The sequence below is a fragment of the Nematolebias whitei genome, chromosome 19 (assembly GCF_014905685.2).
Source record: "Nematolebias whitei isolate Nwh7 chromosome 19, NemWhi1, whole genome shotgun sequence".
NCBI lineage: Eukaryota > Metazoa > Chordata > Actinopteri > Cyprinodontiformes > Rivulidae > Nematolebias > Nematolebias whitei.
The window spans coordinates 22967487-22990213 of NC_056516.1; the positions used below are offsets into that span (position 1 = coordinate 22967487).

The window sequence follows — 22727 nt, forward strand, 5'->3', positions numbered from 1 at the left end:
ATCCATCCATCCATCCATCCATCCATCCATCCATCCAACCATCAGCTGTTCTTAGTTGTGTTAGTGTTTTTGATGGTTAAATAAATTAGATGTATAATGTTTACATTTCTTGTTTGTGCCTCTTTATCTGTTTATATATATATATATATATATATATATATATATATATATATATAATTTTCTCTGTTTATCATTTTTGAGATGAAATAAGTTGTCAGTCCTTTCTGGCTCAAGCTTGACTTCATAAAATCAGCATTGCTTGCTGTAAAATTGTACTTTTTGAAGACTGTGCACAATTAGCTATTTGGAGAACTGCACAAAAAAATCATTCAGCATCTCATAAATACCCACAATCCTTAAATTCTTCAACACCACAGAGTTGGCCTTATTGTTTTTTTTTTTTTTTTGTTGAATATAGACAATTCTCCCTAAAGGCAAACAGCTTACAATTTTACTCCCAACAAAACAAAACATACTCTGCTCTCTGCATTTCTTGCATATTTACCTTAAAGTTATCTTTAAGTATCCACCAGGTTAAAGCAGTTCATTTTAAACACCAATGTTAACAAGTCCTTAAAGACTAAACACTAAACAAACACACTCTTCGTAAGTCATTCCTCAGAAATAAGAAAATAAAACATCAGTCTGTAACGTGAACTAAGTTGTAACTCATGCCTATTTAGTGTGAATGCTTTAAATACCACAGACACTCAGGCACTAATTTGTCAATACACTTCACACACCATCAACCAGAAATGTCAGAGCTAGAGGATCTTCATTTGGGCCATCTGGGCACACAGCTGGGCTAATCCTGTACGTACCTCACGGAGACGACTCAGAGTATAGCAGTGTTAATATCTGCTCAACAACACACAACCTCTCCTGTAAAGCGAGAATGAAAAAAGTAGCTCTTTTATACTGAGCTGTGCCAAAGTCTCCCTGTCCAGGCTGGCAAAGGTCCGGCTATTGGATGAGCACAGGAGGCAGCTATGGCTCACATCCTGACCCGAAAATAGCCAGCACAACAAAGATGCTTGTGTGACAGCAAAGGGAAGACATTTTGATTTATTCAATGCCAAAAGGATTCAAGAATTATTGTTCTTTGCAAGAATCTGCATCACCATCCCTCTAAGAGCTGAGGAGAGAGCCATGTTGATACAACAAACACAATATACTGTGAATTTGGAGAAGAGGAGACAGAAGATCCAAGGCTCACTGACCTCCAAGCTGTATTCCTCCACGGTCCTCCTGAGAGGGTCCACAATCTGCCAGCAGATGAGAATGCACAAGTCGATGAGCAGCATCCCTCCAACGATGATCAACAGCTTCTGGTCCTTTATGATCTGGAGAAAAATACATTTTTATTAGCAAAATACTTCAACAATCTTCTTATATCATGCAAGAACAGGAGCGCTGGTTGTAATCAGAAACATTTTGTTTTTAACTATAGTGAGATCTGAGAGGCTTCAGTCACAACGCATGATCAAAACCACTCCTGCTTTTATTTAAACTATTCAAGGACTTACAGTACAGTCTTATTAGGATAGGAAACTAAGCATTTGATGTTTTATTAAACCAGAGATATTTTGCAATAGTAGAAAGGATTCTGACTGTAGTCTCTGTTTCTGTGTGGTACAATAATCTTAAAAAGATCACCGATTGAAAATCAGTGGTGTCAACCACTAAAGCTCCTCTTCTGTAGCCTGAACTTTGGAGGGATGAAAGCCAGGACCTGTTTGTGATCTTCATTTATAAGAGTGCTTGACTGTGTGAAACCATGGATCAAAACAAAGGTCAGGGAACACAGAACGGGCTCTGTTTCAGATAACCCAGACGCAACTCGCACAGGTGTCCGGTCCTCCAGGTGGGCTCATGAAGGGGTGTTTGTGATGTGCTGTCTTTTGATGATAGCGTTGAGCAAATATAAGCACATCAGGACAAAGAATGTGTAAAACAATCTGTGTAAGGGCTGTTTTAGGGGATGCTGTGCATTACGGAGGGGAGCTTGTAACGTTCTCTAACGTAAGGGTTTGTGGTTTGATTCCAGACTCCTTCTCTGTGTATGTGAAACAAGAAAATGTCTGAAATAAAGTTTAAACAGTGTGCATTTGTGTGGGTCATAAAAATGTAGTATTTTATTTTTTAAAAAGAGCAACAGCTGAAATGACAAAAGATAAAATAAAATAAAAAAAATCTCAATAATTCTTGAGTCAACACTTTTAATAGTTCTGAGAGCTATTCTCCAACCATCTGCTAAACTGTGAAGCGTTGCGCTGTCAACTGAACTGGTTTGACAAAAGCAAAAAATGTAATTACTCCAAATTGCCAAAAGCGTTAACAGTATTTCTTTCACCCAGTTTTAGTGGCATTCTACGTAGCTTTGTCTAATTGTATTTTAGAAAAAGTCAAAGAAACTAAAAACAGATTGTGGACACGGTGCGTGACTGAGGGCAGAAAGCTTGATAATCGTATTGTCACTGGACCATTTTCATCATCACCTGCCTAGTTTTGTGTTGCTTTATTTCCATTTACCGTAATATAATACATTTTTCACATGTTGGCCAACCCAGCTGTCATATATGTGTGTTTTGTGATCATTCTACTTCTCTGTCTGTTTTTCCTGTGCTTCCAGTTTCCTCAGTGTTTCTCTCCTCATGTAGTCAGCTCCTGCCACTCTCACCTGTTTCTCATTGTCTTTCTCCAGGTGTTTATCATTGTGTCTCGTTAGTGTCCCTTTAAGTTCAGCGCCTCTGTGTCTTCATGTTGTCTGTGGATTGTGCTCCCCACAGCCTGTCACGTTCTGTTCCTCGTGTTCTCGTGTACCCATTAAGTTTTGCTGCTACGTCAGCTTTTGTTTTGAGCTTTGTTGTTAATAAATATTATTTACTTATCTTCGAGTCCCCTGAGTCTGTCTGCATTAGGGTTCAACGTCATGCTGATCGTGACACCAGCTCTGTTACTACCCCACTTGGCCAAAAGCGGTGCATTAAAAGCTGTCGTCTTCGACCCACCTCACTGCCTCGGTCCATTCAGAAGCCACACTGAGGCGGTCAGATTGAGGCGTCTCGTGAAAGAGCCTGCACTCGTAGTGGGTAAAAGGACATTAGTTAATAGATGATTTAGATTTGCTTAGTTTCCCCTCAGGTGAGTTTATGTGTGTTAAATGTTCTGTTGCAATTCAATACAGAAAACACATAAAGAAGAGGTGTATTTGCAACTAGGTGCTCTTCAGATCAAAGAAATGGAGCAGGTACAAAGATGTCTACTAATATGATTATCTGTGTATTTGATGCATAGACAGAGAAGGACATTGGTGGACCTCCACCCCCCCTATCACCATCTTTGACTATTGAGCTTTTAAAGGAGTTAAAGAGCATTGGCGGCAGCCCACCAAGTGGACTCCTCGTCGAGATCACCCTTGATTTACAATCTCTGCCCTCCCAGTGTACAGAAAAAACATGGGAAGGAGGTAAAGAAGGAGTGATTCAGTTCCAGTCCCACAGTTTGAAGAAAAGATGGCTAACACTTGTGTCCGTCCCTCCCCTGACAGCCGTTGGCAGACATTTCAGGGCACCAACAGCAACTATCAGTCTGCTGAAGCCAACGCACCTGCACTCAATCAGTGTGGGGGAAGTGGGATGTGTGTGTCCTGCACACAAACCCCGGCCCCGAGCCAACAGAGCATACGTCTTGAGGGTTAAAGCTGAAGCATGCAGTGAGGGTGATTTCTGCCTCTGAGGAAACGTTTGTTTTGTCTTCCTTCGTGAGGGAACGAGGGTGCGAGGGGAAGAAGTGAGCCGAAATAATTGGCTATGAAATGTCAGAGCAATGCTAAGCTCAGAGAAGCAGAACTGCTTGCTTTCATAAAATTGGTTTTGTTAAAAAAGGACAGCAAATTAATAAAATATAAAAGGTCAGGTTCAGTGCAGTTTTAAACTTGTTTTGGAAACTACGTATAGCTAAAATGGTCTCAATCCCTGATCTTTGTTTTTTAACCTCTCCTAATCTATCATTTGTCATTTTTCATTTCACTGTATAGCCTACTTTCTCTGCCACTGAGGCCACACTGTCTCTTTCTCTGTCCTGCTTTTCCTGCCTCCTTCTGTCACATCCCTTCTGCCACTATTTTCCTACATCCCTCTAACCTCTTCCACTCTTTGAACCATCCCTCTTTTATTGTTTTCTTTCTACTTATTGCCAGGATGCCCACCTTTCCTTTAATAATGAAGGAGGATGAGAGAGAAGAAAGAAATAAAAAAAGCAAAGTCTGTAAATACATATATTTTCAAAAAACTATTACCTCACAGGGAGCACCACTTCTATAACTGGGCCAAAGAAACAGATTGTATCATTTGTTAAAAAGTTATTTGTTTAGATTTAATTTCTTAAATTCCTTCTACTTAATTTTTCCTTTTTTTTTTTAATTAAGTTTTTCCAAATTGCTGTAAGGTGTGACTCATGGACACAACATCACCAGTTTTGAGGTTTCATCAAGTATGTAAGTTTGCTGCGTAAGACCATTACGTTTTATACAGAAAGGACCTATTTTCTCTCTCGCTCTCGATGAAGAGGGGTGCTCTTTCCCTCTCCTGCCTCCCCTACTGCTTTTGCTCTTGTCCTGTGAGTCTCAGAGCCTCTCTTTACACAACTTCTGAATCAAAAATTATTATGGATCAGGTCAGCTGGTCTCTCAGCGCAATTGATAAAATTCTGACTAGAAGACAGGGTGCAGGAGAGCCCTCAAGCCCTGAAGGGACACACGCAGCTGGATATGTCATGGATTCCTGGGGTGTCTGGAAGACGATGTGCCTGTCTGTGCTGTCTGTTGAGGACGTAGAAGAAGCATACATAATTAGATTTATGACAAAAGGGTTTCTGCTTTTTGGAATCGGATATCAACTTATTAGAAAGACGTTGGCAGCAGTTTCAACAATAGTAAAGCTGCTTGCCTTATATGAAGGATTATTCCATGTTTCAAGCTCTCAGACCAATTTGTTTTGTGAACTGAACCATAAGCTCAACGCAATTTCTGTCTTGTCATCCCCCCCCCCACAAAATATATTATGTCTCTCTATGTTGCTTGCTGAGGTAGCTTTTTTGCTACCTTACACCATGCCCTGTGTCAAGGACACAGTGTGAGAGACCTTTTTCATAATACACCTTCTCTCCTCATGTTTTCTTCCACTTTTCTTGTCTAAGCGACGAGGGCAGCGCTCATAGGGAGCCGCAGCCCCGGCACACTTCCGTCTATCCTTCTGACGGCCGTACTGAACTAAATTTTACTTAACTGTGCAATGACAATAAAGTTGATTCTGATTTTGATTCTATAGCCATGTAAAGTTGAAAATGGTTTGTTGAGAAATAACTGGTTCAAAGAAAGATTTAATTAGAAAAGAAATTTAGCTAAACTTGAGATAAAGCCACAACATGCTAACACTAAATAACTTAAAAGGTAATGCAAATTATGGCGTAATACTGAGAAAAATGTTTGAATGCTGCTAAATATTCATTTAAAACATGCTGCAATATCAAAATAATCTACAGTATTCTAATGGGAATAAATGGTCTAGAAATAAAAACAATTTAGAACAAAAATGTAAAGTATTGTTCAGAGGTGCTACGTTTATAATCAGGCTGGTTTGAGTAAAAATGGACCATTTCAGAGTTCCTGTTACAGAAAACTTGGATTGTTTTAAACTAGCAGGACAAAAAAATCTTTTACTGTCTCCTGAGGATAGTTTGTGTTTGCTCAAATTCATTAGTGAATCTTAAAATGATCAACACATGGAATTGGTTCAATCTTTAACTCATTATTTGTTAATTCTAATTCAGTTGGCAGTTAAGATCAAATCTTTTATATAATAGATGTATGCACAAAAAAAGTTGCGTGATTAGAAGTTTAATCAACAAAATGAAGGAAAAATATTTCAAGTGTAAAAACGGTATAAATAACTTGAAATATTTATTTATTAATGTGATAAATATATGTGTGAATGCTATTATATTTATATACTCTATTGAAGTTGTATTGAGATGTTTTTATGCCGTTGCAACAATTCATATACAAATATATGAATAATGTTCAGCTCATTCAAAACATTCCTGCTATGACTTTTTGTATTTGTGCAATATTTACAAATATTTAGCTTTGTCAGCCATGTTTTTCTCATTGAAAATGAATGATGGTCTTCTCATCCTTCAAAGTCTTTGTGCTGTTCAAGATCTCACTGCTCATTTCTGCTTTTGTTCTGGTTCAGCTCATTTAAGCTTTTGACAGTTAATTTTCTGCTCCTTTCTGCTAATTTCAGCTTTTTTTGCTAATTTCAGATGATTTTTGCTAAATGCAGCTTTTTCAGCAACTTTTTAAGTATTTTCTGTTCATTTGAACATTTTCTATTATTTTTCCTTTGTGCTTATTTCGAATAATTTAAACTTTTAATGCTCTTTTCAGCCTCTGTCTGCGAATTTCAGCTTTTTTTTTAATTTTTCAGCCACTTTTCTGCTAATTTCAGTTTCTTTTTTGGTGCTAATGCAGCCTCTCTGCCTATTTCAGCTTTTGATTCTGCTACTTTTCTGATCTATTCAGCATTTTCTACATGTTTATGCTGTTTTCCTACTGTTTTCTGACTTGATTTTCCTGCTTTCAGCAAATATCAGCTGTTCTAATTCAACTCGCATCAGCAGCTTAGTGATGAAACCTTTTCAGCCTGGTTTCAGCTTCTTCAGCAACTTTCAGCAAAACAATCATTCAGCAATAAGCATTCACACTGAATTTTCACAGGAAATGCTTGTTTATATTACCTTCTTCTTCATCTTGACATTTTTAAAGATGGCATGCACTCTCCAGGTCTTGGCAAACATGGCGCCAAACGCTGTTGTGTATCCAACAATGAGAATCCATGTCCGAACCTGTCAGAACAAGAAAAACACACAGTCATGTCGTGTCATAAAGTGATGATCAAGGATCGGTCCAGCATCAGTTCTGACGGCTACCTGTGAGATAAATTTGTCCAAAATAGTGTTACGTGCTGTTCTAAAAATAGGCAGTCAGATTTCTTTGTTTGTCTTCAGCAGCTCTGGAGAAAACATCCTGGACAACAAGGTAGTCAGACACCTGACAGCTTGTGTAAAACAGAAAGTAACAAACTAAATGTGTGTTTTTTCTAGCACAATGCATAATGAGGATGTTTCCAAAGAGTTTATAACATTTTTTGTGATTGAGAGAATCACCGTTTAAAGTAGGCATGGCACATGTTCCTTGATTCCTGTGCCTCAGCCATACCTGAGGGCAACACAGAGCGTTGGTGACAAAAAACAGAAAGAAACGCAATCTATGACCCCAGGAGAGCGGCTCATTAATCAGCAGAACATCTATCAACCTCTGTGCTCCTTCGCTGTAGAACTTCATCTGAAGTGACAAGCTCTGTTTTGACTCTGCAGCAGCGCTTCATCCAGGTGACGACAGCTCAAGACGTGCCCTGCCTGACATTACCTGCATCTGTGATGGGTGTGTGTGTGTCTTTGTATTAGGTACAGTATCATCCCAGTGGAAACCAGTTATCACTGTAATCAAAGCTCTTTAATTAATCTGGTGTCTACATAGTCACACATTGATGCTACCTGGGGGGGAGACACTTAATGTGCTCTGTGCCTGTTCGAGACCTGCAGAGATCTTCAGTCAGGTTTCTCTAACATACTTTGAATGTGAGAAGTTTTAGTTTCCTTCATATTTTAGAAAATTCTGATTAGGAAAGCTATACAAACTAAATGCACCAGCTTAAGTGACCAGAGGAAAGCAAACAAATAGGTTTAAGGATCATGACACGTGATCCCTAAGCTAACGAGCAAAATTCCACATTAAGATCAAACATCAACTTTAGTGGTTTGAGTAAATATAGTAAAGGACGCACAGTGCAAAGGGTCTCAAACTCCTTGTCAGAAACAAAACCTCCATCCAGACCAAACAGGAAGATGGAGGCGTAGGACAGCATGCCTCCTAAGATGATCAAGTTGTTCATGTAGGGGCTGGACATCTTGATCAGTCTGAAGAACAAAACAGTAAAGGAGAAAATAGGTTGAGTTACAAATATTCTTTCAAGAAATGTAAATCATCAATACAAAATCTCAAACACAAACGTAAATTGATTTGTTAGTGGTCTGCGTATGTGTTGGTGGAAATGTTCAGCTACTACCAGACCAAACATTAGCTCAGTATTTGTGAACTTGGCAAAGTTATAGTCAGTTTTCTGCTTATGATGGTTCGATGTTCTGAATTAGCATTTTGAATCAGTTCGACTCTAAAAGTTAGAGTTCAGTTCAGTCACCAGCCTTTTATTGGACAGGGATGCACAAGCCTTACATATATAATTATGTGCAGAAACTTTTTTCTCAATTTAACATTTTTCAGTTTCTTGAAACTCTGACCTTCTCTCATCCCTCCACTTTAAAAACCAACTACTATTTTTGTCCCTGCTCTGTGTTTATGCATTGTATTGTTATAAAGGGTGTATTTGTCCTCTGCCATGTGCCGACCTATGGTTTCGATTCTTGATGTTGAAGAACAGGAAGGCTCCAGCCATGAACATGCCCAGTATGGTTATGGTGGACAGGATGCTGTAGAGTGGCACGTTGATGTGGCGCCGCTGATGACGTACAAACGTACGATCCTTCGGAGGCTCCACGCCTATAAAACAGAGGATTTCACTTCACATCATTTTCACTTTTGTTGCGTCTCTTTTCTTATTTATTTACTTTGACTTTTCTCATCCACAAAATAATAAAAGAGTGAGAGAATATTTCATTTCTCTAGTAATACGGATGTTTCTTCACACCTCAGTTTAGTTATTGTGGTTAAACCCTTCACTTTCCTTTTTTATTCTTTTATTTTTTACTATTTCCCCTTTCCACCTACGTGCCAATCGATCACAGTGGCATCACCTTGTCCACTTATTGTGACCATAGATGTGGAAACAAGTTTTCATTTCTGGAGCTTCTGTATGTGGGACAGAGGAGGGGAGATGGAGCAGGAGAGCTGGGGAGGAGAACAGCCAGAAGGATGAAACAAATTCCAAAGTGTGTCAACACTGGCAAACACAAGAACAGAGAAAAATGGACCAGTAAATAATTTAGCTGAGAGAGAGGCCAGTTCAGAGTGGAAAATTGTGGTCCAGTCAGCCCCAGAGATATTTGGACACTGATGCGTTTTTAGATTTTAGCTCTGTACGTAACAGACTGAAGGCATTCAGTGCCTGCAGAAAATTCACACCAAATGATTGTGGTTGCTTGAGCATGCACCTAATTTACATATAAATCATCAGAATCTAGCATGCTTTAAAGAAATGCATTTCACCCGCCACCTTTCATGTCACAATTTTAAAATCATTTTACTGTATATTGAAAAATCACAAAGGAGTTTTGGTCAAACGTTGAATAAAACATTATTTTCAATCTAATTCAACATTCAAAGAAGTCATGCTCAGGGTATCTGTTGTGAATAACTCTCAGCCACTACCACTTAAAATGTTATCTCTATCTGTGAAAGGGCTTGAGTTACAGCCATTCGTGTGTTGGTTAATGCAGATTAGGTGTGGTGGCCATTTTGAACTGGACTGACTCCAAAGGTCAATCAGTTGTACAGTAGATGTAAACCCACTGAATACAGAAATAAATCTGTTCACTGGTTCATATATTTTGTAACGAACAGGGTTGGCTTCAAACAGTTAATTGAAAAAAAATTAAAATTAAAATCTTGCACAATGTGTAAGTGCTTCGAGTGTATGTTGAGGATCGGTCTCTACTATGACCACACAAATTTTAAGCACACAATCTGTAAAATTGACAGAGTTACTGCTATTTCTGTGTTTTAAGTCAGTGTTTAAGCTTGAAGTGAGTTGGTTGTGGTAACCACCTCTAATTTAATCAGTTGTAGATGAACATCCAACGATGACTTCCTATAGGTTTCATTAAAATTTGCCCAGTTGTCAATGAGGTATCTTATCTAGATTTCCTCTTTCATTGCATGCTTTCATGTTTCTGTCACACAATACATAGCACAATTCTTTTAAAGCAGGGGCTCTCAAACTTTTAGGGTCTGGGGACCCCTTACAGGGGAGAAACATTTCCAGGGACTCCATCATAAGTTTCATGTTGACTGAAAATTGCTAAGTGTCATTTTAACCCCAAATTGTCATGGGAATTGTATTAATTGTATTTATTTTTTGAGGGGTGTAAAGTAGTTATGTTAGTTTTACTGCAGAATTGGTCCCTAGATGACTTTATACACTATTTTAAATGATCTGATGTAACTAATAATTTACTGTAATTTATTTTGAGGACCCCTAAGCTACTTCTCACAGACCCTGGGTGCTCCAGGGTCCCCAGTTTGAGAACCTCTGTTTTAAAGGAATACCTCACATTTTTTAAAATGTCTTCAAGTGTGTCGCATTGTAAATCCATCTCTTCAAACAATCAGAGATGGTGTAATATGAAGAAAAGGTTAAATCAAAGAAAAAAAAATGTGTGTGACAATACCTGCAACACACTTTGTATGTGGGGGCAATCACATATAAGAACATTTGTGCATTAGCTCAGATGCAAAAAAACAAAGTGCAGTGTGGGTAAAGATTTTAAACATGTTTTAGCATATTAAATAGTAAAATAAGTCAACCAGCAAGGTCTGGCAAACTTTCAGCGACCCCTTGACTTGCAGCTATGTGTAAAACCATTGTTAGGCTCTGGAAGTCTGGAGGAAATGAAGTCTTTTAATTCAAAGAAGGGTCTGAACCCAAATGTCTCCTTGTGTTTTGAACAAGTCTGGTCTGTTTCTTACCTTGGAACTTGACTGTGTTGTTGAGGTCCAGCACGTCAGCAATTGCATTGTACTCGCCCACTTTCAATTCTTGACCATCTGTGAAAACAAATATTCACACTTTAAAACAAAGGCATGTTCAAAAACTCTTCGTGTTCAAAATTTCAAACCACTGACAGCAATCTTAGAGGAAAAAAATGATTATTACAAAAAATAAAAAAGTCTGTGTTCATCATGTTTACGCTAAAAATAATACATTTATACCATAAAATCCTCAACATACACTAACTGTATGAAATATGACGGCAAGTCAACGATACGTAACATGCTGAAGCTAAATAAACATATTGATACCAACATCTTAAAAATCATACTCATTAAAATGGCATTTTGCACATTAAAGTCAAATAAAAAACGTGATGGTCACAGTAGTCATGAGGTTTTCTGACTTGTTTATGCTGAAAAATGCAGTGTAGGTGAGTTCTTTCAAAATTTATGAAAAAAAAGGCAAAACTGTTTAAAAGTCAAGTGTATTGAGGATGGGCATGACTGGCATTTTGCATGGAGTAATATTTTCTTTAAGAAATGGACACAGATATTTTGTTCTTTAATTAGACAAAGCACAAGAGGACGTTCTCTTTTGTAAAAATATATAAAACCAATGGATAAATGGGGGGAAAAGGATCGTATCCAGTTGAATGTTTTTTTTAATTATACTGTTACACTTTGTGAGCGCCGTTATCACAGATCCTAATTTTAAGGCAATAGATAGATATTATACTAATGAAACAAGTTGTTTTCAGTTATTTGACACCAACAACCAACTTTAACAACATTTTGGTGAACTTTAAATCCTGTGATCACTTACGAACTCCTTTCCTTAGAATATTATTTTAATTCACTTTGTTAAAAATCGATTCCAAATGATCAAATATTCAAAGTTTGCAGTTCATTATGGACAGTAGCTGAGAGAAACATTGTACGATATATAGTGCAGTTATTTTACCTCCATAACGACTTCTGTACCAGATTCTAAAATGTTTGAAGCTTTCCCAAATACAATGAAAGATGAAAACTGTAAATTGTGTAAATGCCCTTCTCCCCCAAGGTTTGATGAAATACGACTATTTCAGTTTTTTTTCCTTTGAGATTCTCCAAGGTGTAATTATAGAAGAGAGATCTTGTCAAACAAACCTGATTATTTCCCCTAAAGATTACTTCCATGCCACGCCAGCTCGTTCATTTAGTTTTTTAACTTTCATAAATAAGTTATTTATTTCATCCTCAAGTTTCCACGAGTTCTGTCTGCATCTGGTTCAACACTATGCTGATCATGGCACCAAAATATATTTAAATTATATTTACAGTATTTATTTGAAGCGTGAACCTATTGTTTAGTTGTAAAACGCTGAGAATAAAAATGTGAATGCACCTGGTGGATTTTAAAAATGAAAAGAGCTGAGCTCTAAAAAGACATTAAGTACATATTTCAGCTATTTGAAAATGATCTTGCTTTGATTTAGCCTATTTTTAAATTTGTTGCAAGGATATGAAACTAGAAAATTTTGGAGAATTAAGCTTTAGATACACATTTAATATTTCTTTTTAAGAATCAGGCTCAAACTATAGGTGTTAAGAACAGAGATATCTTAAAATGAGTTATGTAAAGACTAGAAAAAGGATTTTCCCTTAAAACGATTTAGAAAGAAGCGATCATGACAAGAACATTGCACCATGACAAGCGTGAGGCCTGTTGAAGTCAGCTTGAGTTTGAGTCGTTCTTCCAGGAATCAATTCTGAAGTTTCACACTGAGACCATTTCAGCCCACAGATTTAAATCCAGCTGCAAATCCTGGGTGGGATTTAAAGCAGGCGCAGCTCTAAAACCAAAGGAAATGAAGGGTGCAAATTTTCCAGCACAAAGAACAACAGAAACCTCTGAAGAAAGGTTACAAACAAAGAAAGCTCCAAGCGAAAGGACAAAACATGCCTCTCCAACAAAACAAAGAACAGGAATTTATATCAAACTCACATCAGTACAGAAGTACTCTAAAATCATCCTTTTATCATATGATCAAACTATTAAAAATGTGTTTTATATCACCTTTTTCTTATTATATTAAATGTATTTAAATATTTTGTATAAAAAATGCTTTGATGATATAGTAGGTGCAGGGAAAAAAGCTTGAAATTAATTCATACAGGTTTTTTTTAGATGGTTTATTTCTAATCTAAAACATGTCCACTAAAATTACAGCATCACCTAAAAGATAAATTATGATTTAACTTTTTTCCACAGAACGATGGAGGCTCCAACCTTGTGTGTTGATTTATAACCTAAACAAATCAAGACCTCTGATAGTTATCTGTCACCCCCAAGAGAAAAGGAGGAAATAAAAGTCACAGACGCTCCAGACTGAAAAAGTCCGACAGGTTAAAAAGGAGGATCTGTCGCTGTGGACAGATGATGGGGTCGTGTTGCGGATCGCTCCCTTTTGAAATATTCAAGCAGGAGCTGCATCTCATCTGCACTCCAGTCAGCTCAGGCTCTGGCCTGTGGAGTCAAAAGGGTGACCAACTCAATCGGGTGAGAAAGAGGAGATGGAGTGAAGGTTAAGAAGAGATGAAGGAGATAAAAGAAGAGATGCTGATAAACCCAGGATTTAATAGAAAAGAGTGTGCACTGTATCTTAAAAGTGCAGCTGGATTTCTAAACCAAAAATTGTTCGAGTTTGGACATAATAGGTTAAAGTGAAAACCAGCACTTGAAATTATTGCAGGCCCTGAAACGGCTTTGACAAATAGTTTAGATGAATAGATGAAGAGTGTTTTGATTAAAACACGTTGCAACAGATTTTGTACTTCCCACTGGGTTCTAGAGTGGGTCATTGATCAACAGATGTTCTGTAGATGGGGTTGCACAGACTAAGAGGTGTGAATACTCAAAAAAAGGTATGCACATGCACATTATTCACTCACTTTGCATGCAAACCCCAACCATTACCTTCACAAGTTACATAATGCGTAAACTAAGATCCACTCTAAGCATTCTCTAAGAATTGTGCTGCTCAATGTGGCTGCACGTTGGAGTAGCTGTTACTTTCATTCTGGGATGTTGCTTTTGAAAACTTTATTTCCTCTTTTTTTGGATGTAAATTGCTTATTTTGGATGATCACTTCCTTGGTATTGGATGCTGTGCAGCTGGAAGGATTTTTACTGAAACCTTTTTACTTTTGGACATTTGGTATGATGCGTAACCATGACAACAAGGTGTTTTTTTTACAACCGGGAGCAGCTGACTAACATCTCAAAGCTCAAAAATTACCTCAAATACAGCCCCAAATCCTAAATGAGTTGTAAAAGAGGCGCCGTGAATGCATCTCCATCTACCTGGTAGAGGTGCTCGAGTGACTGACTGCTGAGATCCTTGGAGATGGCAGAAAATGTGGCTCATGACAAGACCAGGATCATCCCCTGACACCTGCAGTTGGCTGTCTGCAATGATGAGGAGCTCAACAATTTGCTGGGGAGTGACTATTGCTCAGGGAGGAGTTCTGCCTAACATTCAGGTGGTCCTGCTGCCCAGGAGGACCGACAGGCCCTCTGGGTCTGGGTGGACGAATCAGCATCTGCAGCCAGTTTCTTCAGATCCACTGCAGGATGGACAGCTGTGGGAGATTCTCCCTGCCCACAGCCGTCAGCATATTTAACAACTCAATGAAACCAGGATGATGAGCTACAACAACGTTTAATTTCCCTTTGGGATTAATTAAGTATTTTGAATTGAATTGAATTCCAAGTGTCAAATGATCCAAACCTGCACTAAGATGAACACCTGTGGTAACAAACTTCAGAATTAACTCTGGTTTGTCACCTTATGGGTGGTAACCCAGCAAGAGACAGCACGAAGACTAAAGAACTCTCCACGCAGGTCAGAGACAAAGTTGTGGTTAAGTAAAGCCCAGGGTTGCCTTATAAAATTATTTTAAATCCTGAACACCCCTCACCTTGTTTAATGTGAATATTTTCAGATAATTGTTTTAAATCAAATTAAACAGTAATTAAAATTCCAGGTTGTAACGCAGCAAATAGAAAAAAATCCAAAATGGCTAAATACTTTTGCAACATACTGTGTGTGTATGGACGTGTGCGTGTGTGTTGTGAACAGCCAGAGGGTTTAGGCCCCTCTGCAGTCAGGAAGATAAGATGGTTAGGCAGAGAGGATAGAGTAGCGCCATGCTGCTGTGCTACATGCAGCCTGGGCAGCCTCGGAGCTGGGAATCCCCTGCATCAAGATGCAATCTCTGGGTTATTCTCAGGACATCCTGTCAGCTCAACAATCACATGACAATGTTGTGGTCAGAGAAACCCATTTTTCATACTTACTTTGAGAACCAAACACACAATTTAATAACCAGGAAGAAGACAAAGCACCTTAATTGGATGCCAGCTATTACAAACAACTTTACTCCTCAGAACAAGAGCACTTAGGACAAATATGTTTATTATCATGGCAACCAGCACCATAGCCATGAGTAATCCTGCACAGCAAACAAGATGAATGCGAGTATAAATCATTTGACTTTGAAAGTGTGAAGAGTTCCAGGCTGTGACCTGCATTAGCTTTTCAAAGGACCTTTTAGTCATGATTTATTGAGTGTGCGTCAACTGTGTCGGACACGTGATCTGATGGGAATGAGCATGTTGTGGCAACAATTTCCAGCTAGGACAAATTGAGTAAAAAGGTGAAAAACAAAGCAGTCAAAGCTATGGAACGATTAGGGACAACAGGACAAAAGATTGTGAGTTTAATGAAGAGAGTACCTTGAAACTGGTTGAACTTTATTGTGCCCATCCTCTCTCCGTTACGAAACATGACTTGACCCTGAAAAACACAAGCAAAACAAATGTTTTAATCATCGCATCAGAAACACAGATTTTGTCATTAAAGCGACATATGGTAAAGAAGCTGGCATTAAGCTCTATAATAAACTCAGCCAGACATGAGTTGATTTAAATTTATGCAGTGTTATCTTGACAGTAATGACAGAAAAAGGGGCAGAGCCTCAGCTCCTACTCCATCTCATTTGATTAGAACTGGCCAAAACTGATCTATTTATAGAAGGAAACAAAATTATCCTTCAGCCAATTTATTTGCCCACATCCTTGGAGCAACGTCAGTACAGTGAGGACAACAAATTCAACTGTTTGCTCACTCACATAGTACTGGTTTAAATCAGTTTGACGTGGCTGAAATAACAGTACAGTCAGTGGGTCGCACGGCGGGTCAGGAACAGTCGTCAGCCTGAATAACTGAGATTTAAGGGAGCATTTTATTCCTCATCACTGATAGAAGTAGACAGATTAAACTACCTCGCCTCGGTGACAAAAATAACAACAAAACCATCCCAGGAGGGGGGGGAAAAAAAAAGGAGCAATTTTTTAGCCAAGGAGCTTCTGGCAAAAACACACAAGAAGAAAATCATCTGAACTTTTGGCAACCTCTTGAAACAGTTTGGAATCGATTGTGCTTCCATCACCTCATCTTCTCCCCAGTCCACCCCCACCCCCCTATTGTTTTTGCTTCCCTTCTCACTCCATCCTCTCTTACTCACATCTACCAAGAGTCTTCAATTAATTCAGCCCACCATCTGCTCACGGAGCTCCTTAATTACGCATTTAACTGGGTGTACGATATTAGCTGTTGGCTAACAAAACAGGTGAGAGACAAACACACGGGCTTACAGTGACTGACTCGCTGATAGCTGAGGGGAAGTGGATGCTGGAGAGCCGATTTGCTCTTAAAAAATGGCAAGCTTTGAAGTGGCAGAGCGGATCCCACCCCTCTCTTTGAATCCCAGTCTTTTTGTGTGGCATCTTTGATGTGTCTATGTGTGTGTGCATTTAATATGTTGTCACACTCGCATGTGCCACAGACAATGCATACATAGAGCTTCTCCCAAGAGAAGGCGGTCTCCGACGCTGCTTTCTGCATTAGCGATGCACAACACACGGCGCCTCGAGTGTTTGTTGCAGAGCACCCCTGTTTAGCTTATTTGTATTACATGAAGATGACTGTGGTGTTTAATGGGGGTCAGAGAATTCAGGGGAACTTGACTTGAAGTCATTATGATTCTTAATGCATGTATCCCAGTTTTTAGAGAAGCTGCATGCCACGCATGTTCTGTTCCTGCAACACACTTGTCACATTCAGTTTCCTTGAAATCAACAGAAACACAGTTATGCAAACCTTATTTAAAAAGGCTTCACGTTTATGAAGGAATGCATATCACCCGCCACCGTTCATGACAGCAATTTAAACTAAAACCATCTTATGATAAGAAACGGTGGCGTTGCAGCTGTTTTGGTCACATCTTGCAAATGATGTCATTAGGTCTGTCACAAAAAATTTTGCTGGGCGATTAATTGTCTCAGAAATGATTGCGATAAACGATAATATTGTTTGAAATTTGATAATGAGTAATTATTGTCCAATTTAAGAAGAAATGTTGGTTAATTTGTTTTGACTGTAGTACCTTTTTTGGCCACCGGATGACAGTGTAAGACTGTTTGAACCGAAGGATGGATAGTGAAGGAGCGAGCAGCGTGTCTCTAAGAAAAATGGGAGGGAGGCCCCTTGACGTGACATGGGCTGTCTCTTTTTACTTTTTTCAGTTCTCAAAATGGCGGACGCTCGGTGTGGTTTGAGCTCTTTGGCATAACATTTTTCACACAAAGCTTTTAATTAAAAAAAAAATCAGTAAACGAGTTCTCAGCTTCTTTTTGCAGAGAAAAACAACTTTTTACACGAAGGCACGGGTTTCAACCGTGAATTTTGGAGCTTCGACAAGACAGAGTTTTTGTTCCGAGATCAGCCGTTTAGCTTAGCTCGTAGCTGTGTTTCTCAGCTTGGCTGCTTTTAACGATCCAAAAACGTGATTTTGGACGTTTAAAATAGATTTTAAAGAGAAAAGAGAAATGGAGGGGTCAGTGAAGAGTACCGGAATTGAGCCGTCATCCGGTGTCTTCGGTAAAGTGAGCGACGCGAAGAAACGATAAAGTCGATAAATGAAAATGAGGTTGATAATTTAAATTTTTTATGCGATTAATTGATTTATTGTTTATTGTGACATGCCTAGATGTCATCCACAATCTAATGTGATGTTGTGAAATGTGTTAGAGCTCAGAGTATGGGTTTAGGATGACGTTCAGCTACTACCAGACTAAATCTACTCAATATCTGTATAAGTGAGTGAAAACCACTCTTGGGGTGGCTGATGTTGATTAGCTGTGGCAGCCATCTTGAATTGGAGTCACTACAAAATGACGTAGATATACATCAAATTAAAAGTTTGAGATTTTTATTAAAATCTGTGCATTGGTACATTAGATATTTCGCTAACAGACAGTGTTAATGTCAATAGTGGCTTTTTTTAAACTGGATGGGGGAAATAATATAATGACAACTGACAATGTAAAATCAAATGGAAATGTATAAAAGTATTTATTTACATATATTGCTATAAAAGTTTTGGGATTGGAGTTGTGGTATCCATTTTGGTTTTGGCATCACAATTTCAAAGGAAGAACCCAGGAATGTAGACTGACACAAGGAGCTTGAGATAAATAAAACAAAAAAAGATTTAGTTAAAGAAAACAACAGGACTGGTGCTGATGAGAAGATTGGAGACAACTGAGCTTAATGAGACGGGAGACAAGTGTGAGAGGGTGTGGAAGGACTCAGCTGAGGAAAAGATCTCATGATTTATTGGCCCAGGGAAATACAGAGGGACAGAACACTAAAATGATTAAACCTAACAATAAACAAAAAATAACAAACAAACAAATAAAAGCAGATCCGTACACTTGGCCCCACTCTATCAAACTATTAGATTGCCTCACATGATAAAACCTCTAATTCTCCAAATTAATAATAAAAAGGACGAGCATTTTGATAAACATTACGGAACATCTCTTCCAAAAATCCAGACTGTCTTTTGAAAACTTAATTGTGAAGCCAAATTTTGGCAAGCACCGTGTAATTGCAAAACCACATTTATCACTCTGTGCCTAGTATACAAAAGACTTTCAGTTAGAATAAAGCAGCATCTCAAAGAGCAATCATTGTGTTTAAACGTGTGTGTGCGAGAGAGAAGATGTCTGTCTCGAGTAAAGCTGGAGGAGGTGGCTATCACTTTGTCAGTGAGGGTGAGAATACAGTCAGTGCAGGCGTGCTGGGGTCAAATGAGATGCAAGTGTGTGAGCTGCAGGTGTTACGTCCTCTGGGTTTTCAGAGTTTCAGGTTCCTGAAGCAGCTGATGTGACGTACACACATACTCCGGATTTAAAGAGGGAAAATTCTTCTTAGACTGTGAAGCAGAGAGACTTTGATACAACACAATTATGTTTGATTTTAAAAAAAGGAAGAAGAAACCAAAAACACGCCATTTGCCACCCTCCCGTCAAATCCTGATGAGTTTTTCTCTTCAGTAAATATCTTTATGTGGCTCCAGCAGCTCTCCTTGCCCTGGAAGTTCTCCAGCTATTGCCGATCTGTTTCTCTGCGGCTGTGACAGCAGTCGGATCAATACTCTCAATGATCACTCTCCTGGTGCTGCAGCCACTGATTCAGCAGCAAGACTATCAGCACCGGAGGAGTGTGGTTTGGTTTTGTTGGACATGTTCTCATGCAGCAAAAAACAGCAGGAAACCACAACACAGGTGAAAGCACACGGCTCATACGAGGGCATGAAGATCAGCAACGTGCACACATAAAACATTTGTCTTCGCATATCTGCCTGTACACGGAAGAATTTAGTCAAACTACAAGTCATTTAATCCCCGAGCCAAGCGAGTTGCGTAACAGCTGCTTTTGAAATCAGAATTTTAAAATAGCATAAAAGATGTATGGAGCGTGGCTAGAAGGGAAATTGCCTCCTCCAGTCTTTGCCATGTGTGGGTGGAAGTTTCTATGCACAAAGTCGTATTTCATGTAATCCCTTAAAAGAGCAGCTATAATAGTTGGGAGAGCTTAAAGGTTTTGGAACAAAGACATGTTTAATTATAATGCAATGCCACTGTTTAACGTTGTTTATTATGTGCACACTCTGACTAAATTTACCATGGCCACTGTCGATTCATTATGTAATAAATGTAGCTACTTGACACAATAACCCGTGGATGTATGGCATGAATATGACAGAGGGCAAGATAGGAATCTTGTAGCTTTAACAGCTTGAACAGACAGATTGAAAGGTGACGTTTGATTTATGGGATGTTCGCTGTGAGGCAGATCACGTGCATTGCAGCAGCGCAGCCTGTGCTAACGGCTTGCAAACAGCGCCCTATTGCTTTCAGACTAGTAATGTAAACATGACACGTGGAAATATTTACATCACTTTTTTTTTTACAGTAACATTACACTAAATTATAACAATAACAAAAAGCAAGCATTGGTTAGGATTCAATTAAATGCCTTAAGGGTATGAATTTCACCTGCCATGTTTCTGGCTGGAGTTTCAAACTAAGATCATCTTATGATGACAAATTACAACTTTGTTGCCATTTTGGTCAACCTGGTAAATCACTGTGTGTGCAATCCCATGCAATGTAAAAGGTAAGTGAGTTGTAGATAATATACATGTAGGTCCAATTCTTACATGGATATTGTCTTTAAAATTTGTCTAGTTGTTGATGAGATATTTTGCTAATGCTACAGACAAACAAATAAAAAGAAGCACATGAACAGGCAAAAACATTGCCTTAGGTAGATGGCAATAATAAAAACATAGTGAGTACCGTACTTTCCGCCGTACACGTCGCACTGCCGTATAAGTCGCATCAGTCCAAAAATGTCTAATAAAGTGGAAAAAAACAAATATGTTGCTTCGCCGTATTTGTCGCATCTATTATGCGTCACCGTTGACGCGTCGCGTTTGTTACGCATCACCGCTGACCACCTGGAAAGTGGGCCGGTGTTGTGCTAAAAATCGATTGGCTGCAAAATGGTGGTCGCGGGAGAGCGCACGAGAGGACTTTGACAAGAATTTAACAATACTTACAATCAATTATTTATTTGCTTGACATTATAGTAAAGGTGTGTCTCAGCTGAACTTTTCATTAATAAATGCACTTCAGTGGTCACATCAGCAGCATTTCTCCTGGGAGCAGCAGCGAAATGCAGCTGATTTGACCAGGAGTTCTGGAGCGAGATGACGGTGGCTTAGTATGGCAAGCCAAGTGTCTCATTAATAGCCACTTTTACCTTTTAATGAGGCACTTCTTGCCATATTACTCGAGTTCCCTCTAGCAGCTGAAAATGGTAGTGTTCAATATTTTCCATGTCAGAATGAATGAATCATCAGATTTCAGCTATAAATTGGGTTATAAATATGGGGGGGAAGCAAATAAGTCGCTTCGCTGTATAAGTCACAGGGCATGCTAATTTATGAAAAAAGGTGCAACTTATACAGTGAAAAGTACGGTAAATATTGGCTGGGTTGTTCTCAGGCTGTTTCGGTGAATAGCAAGTGGCCATCAGGCCTCCAACGATTGATTGTTATCCACCGATTATCAATTTTTAGACTGATGGTTCCCTTTTTACATGTGAAAAGCTAGTTTATGGAATCCCACAGCAGGATGGCTTGAACCACTTTAAAAAGGTGCTATTTATATGACAGAGTTTGTTGGCAGGCTTCAGACTGATGGAGTCTTATGGATGAAAGACGAAATATTTCAACCAAGAAAAATCAGTCCAAATAACCAGTTTGAACTTTTTTTGTGATTTATTTACCTGGATGATTAAGCTTACATCAGGACTTTATTAGCATTATTATTTAAAAATGAATTTAAATAATAGCATTGAAAGCAAAATTCTCTGTCATTAGGAATTAAACTTTTTTTTCAAACTGAGGTCTTTCAAATTGCCATCTACCACAGGTAAGATATTCTTTATCAAATAGATTTTCCCCCACTTCTAAACAGAGGCTTTTATCAGTTTACTTGGTGTTCTTTGGTCCTTGTAAATGTTCGTATGATTTTTTTATTTTTGCATTACCAGCTGCAGGTTGCACTGATTATTTGTAAACTCATTTGAATACAAATATACTAAAATGCAAGTGAAGTCCTGATGTAGAACACAACACTCTCCACGCCAACTGTTCAGGCACGGAGCCGCATGCAACTCTAATAACATTGTGGCCATTACAGAGAAACAGGAGATCCTTAAACGGCTCAATAGGAAGGGCGAGAGTAAGAACGCCCATTCATACACACACACAAACCTACACACAGAGACATAAAGTGCATAAACAGCTTTTAGCTTTGCCACCAGGATCAATCTCAAATGCAGTAGAGTGAGTCTGTTGCACTAAATGACATCACTTTCAGCTTCATTCAGATGCGCGGATGAGTGGGTAACCTCTGCAAGCAAGAGTCCAGTTTACTGAGCACTGAATCCTTCCTTTGTGTTATTGGGACATTCACACACTCCACGCAAAAACATTTTACATTAAGTGTTTGCATGTGGAATATTGACAGATAAATTTACAAAACCCCATCCTGGTCAGCACTAAGTCACTGCATTGTTTGACTTTAAGTGTGTCTCTAAATGCACTGAATGATTTATATTTTTTATGATTTTCAAAGTAATGGCTTTATCATCAGACCCCAAAAGGCAGGTACTGTAATAATATTTATGTCCATGTCTTTATGTGCTTGTGTTTCTGTCTGTTTGCAATTATCATAGACAAATTTTAATAAAACTTGCAGAAAATAATTCATGTGTGTACAGCCATGACTCATTACGTTTGAAGTAATGAGCAGCCAATTCAAGATGGCTGCTGCAGTCAACTGGCCTTAAATGGCTATAACTCACTCTGTTTTACAGATATTGATCTAAGATTTGGCATATTTGTATCT

The 22727-nt window shown here is 38.6% G+C and overlaps 1 protein-coding gene across 1 annotated transcript in view; it reads right to left on the reverse strand.

Moving 5' to 3' along the window:
* The window catches only part of gabbr2 (gamma-aminobutyric acid (GABA) B receptor, 2), a 164471-nt gene that overhangs the window by 58572 nt on the left and 83172 nt on the right, over nt 1-22727 (reverse strand). Inside the window, exons 8-13 of the mRNA XM_037693673.1 lie at nt 15633-15693; nt 10829-10906; nt 8533-8683; nt 7911-8043; nt 6802-6909; nt 1221-1343 (exon numbers count right to left, since the gene is read on the reverse strand). Of these exons, the coding sequence (XP_037549601.1) occupies nt 1221-1343; nt 6802-6909; nt 7911-8043; nt 8533-8683; nt 10829-10906; nt 15633-15693 (654 nt within the window). The remainder of the gene's footprint in view (nt 1-1220; nt 1344-6801; nt 6910-7910; nt 8044-8532; nt 8684-10828; nt 10907-15632; nt 15694-22727) is intronic.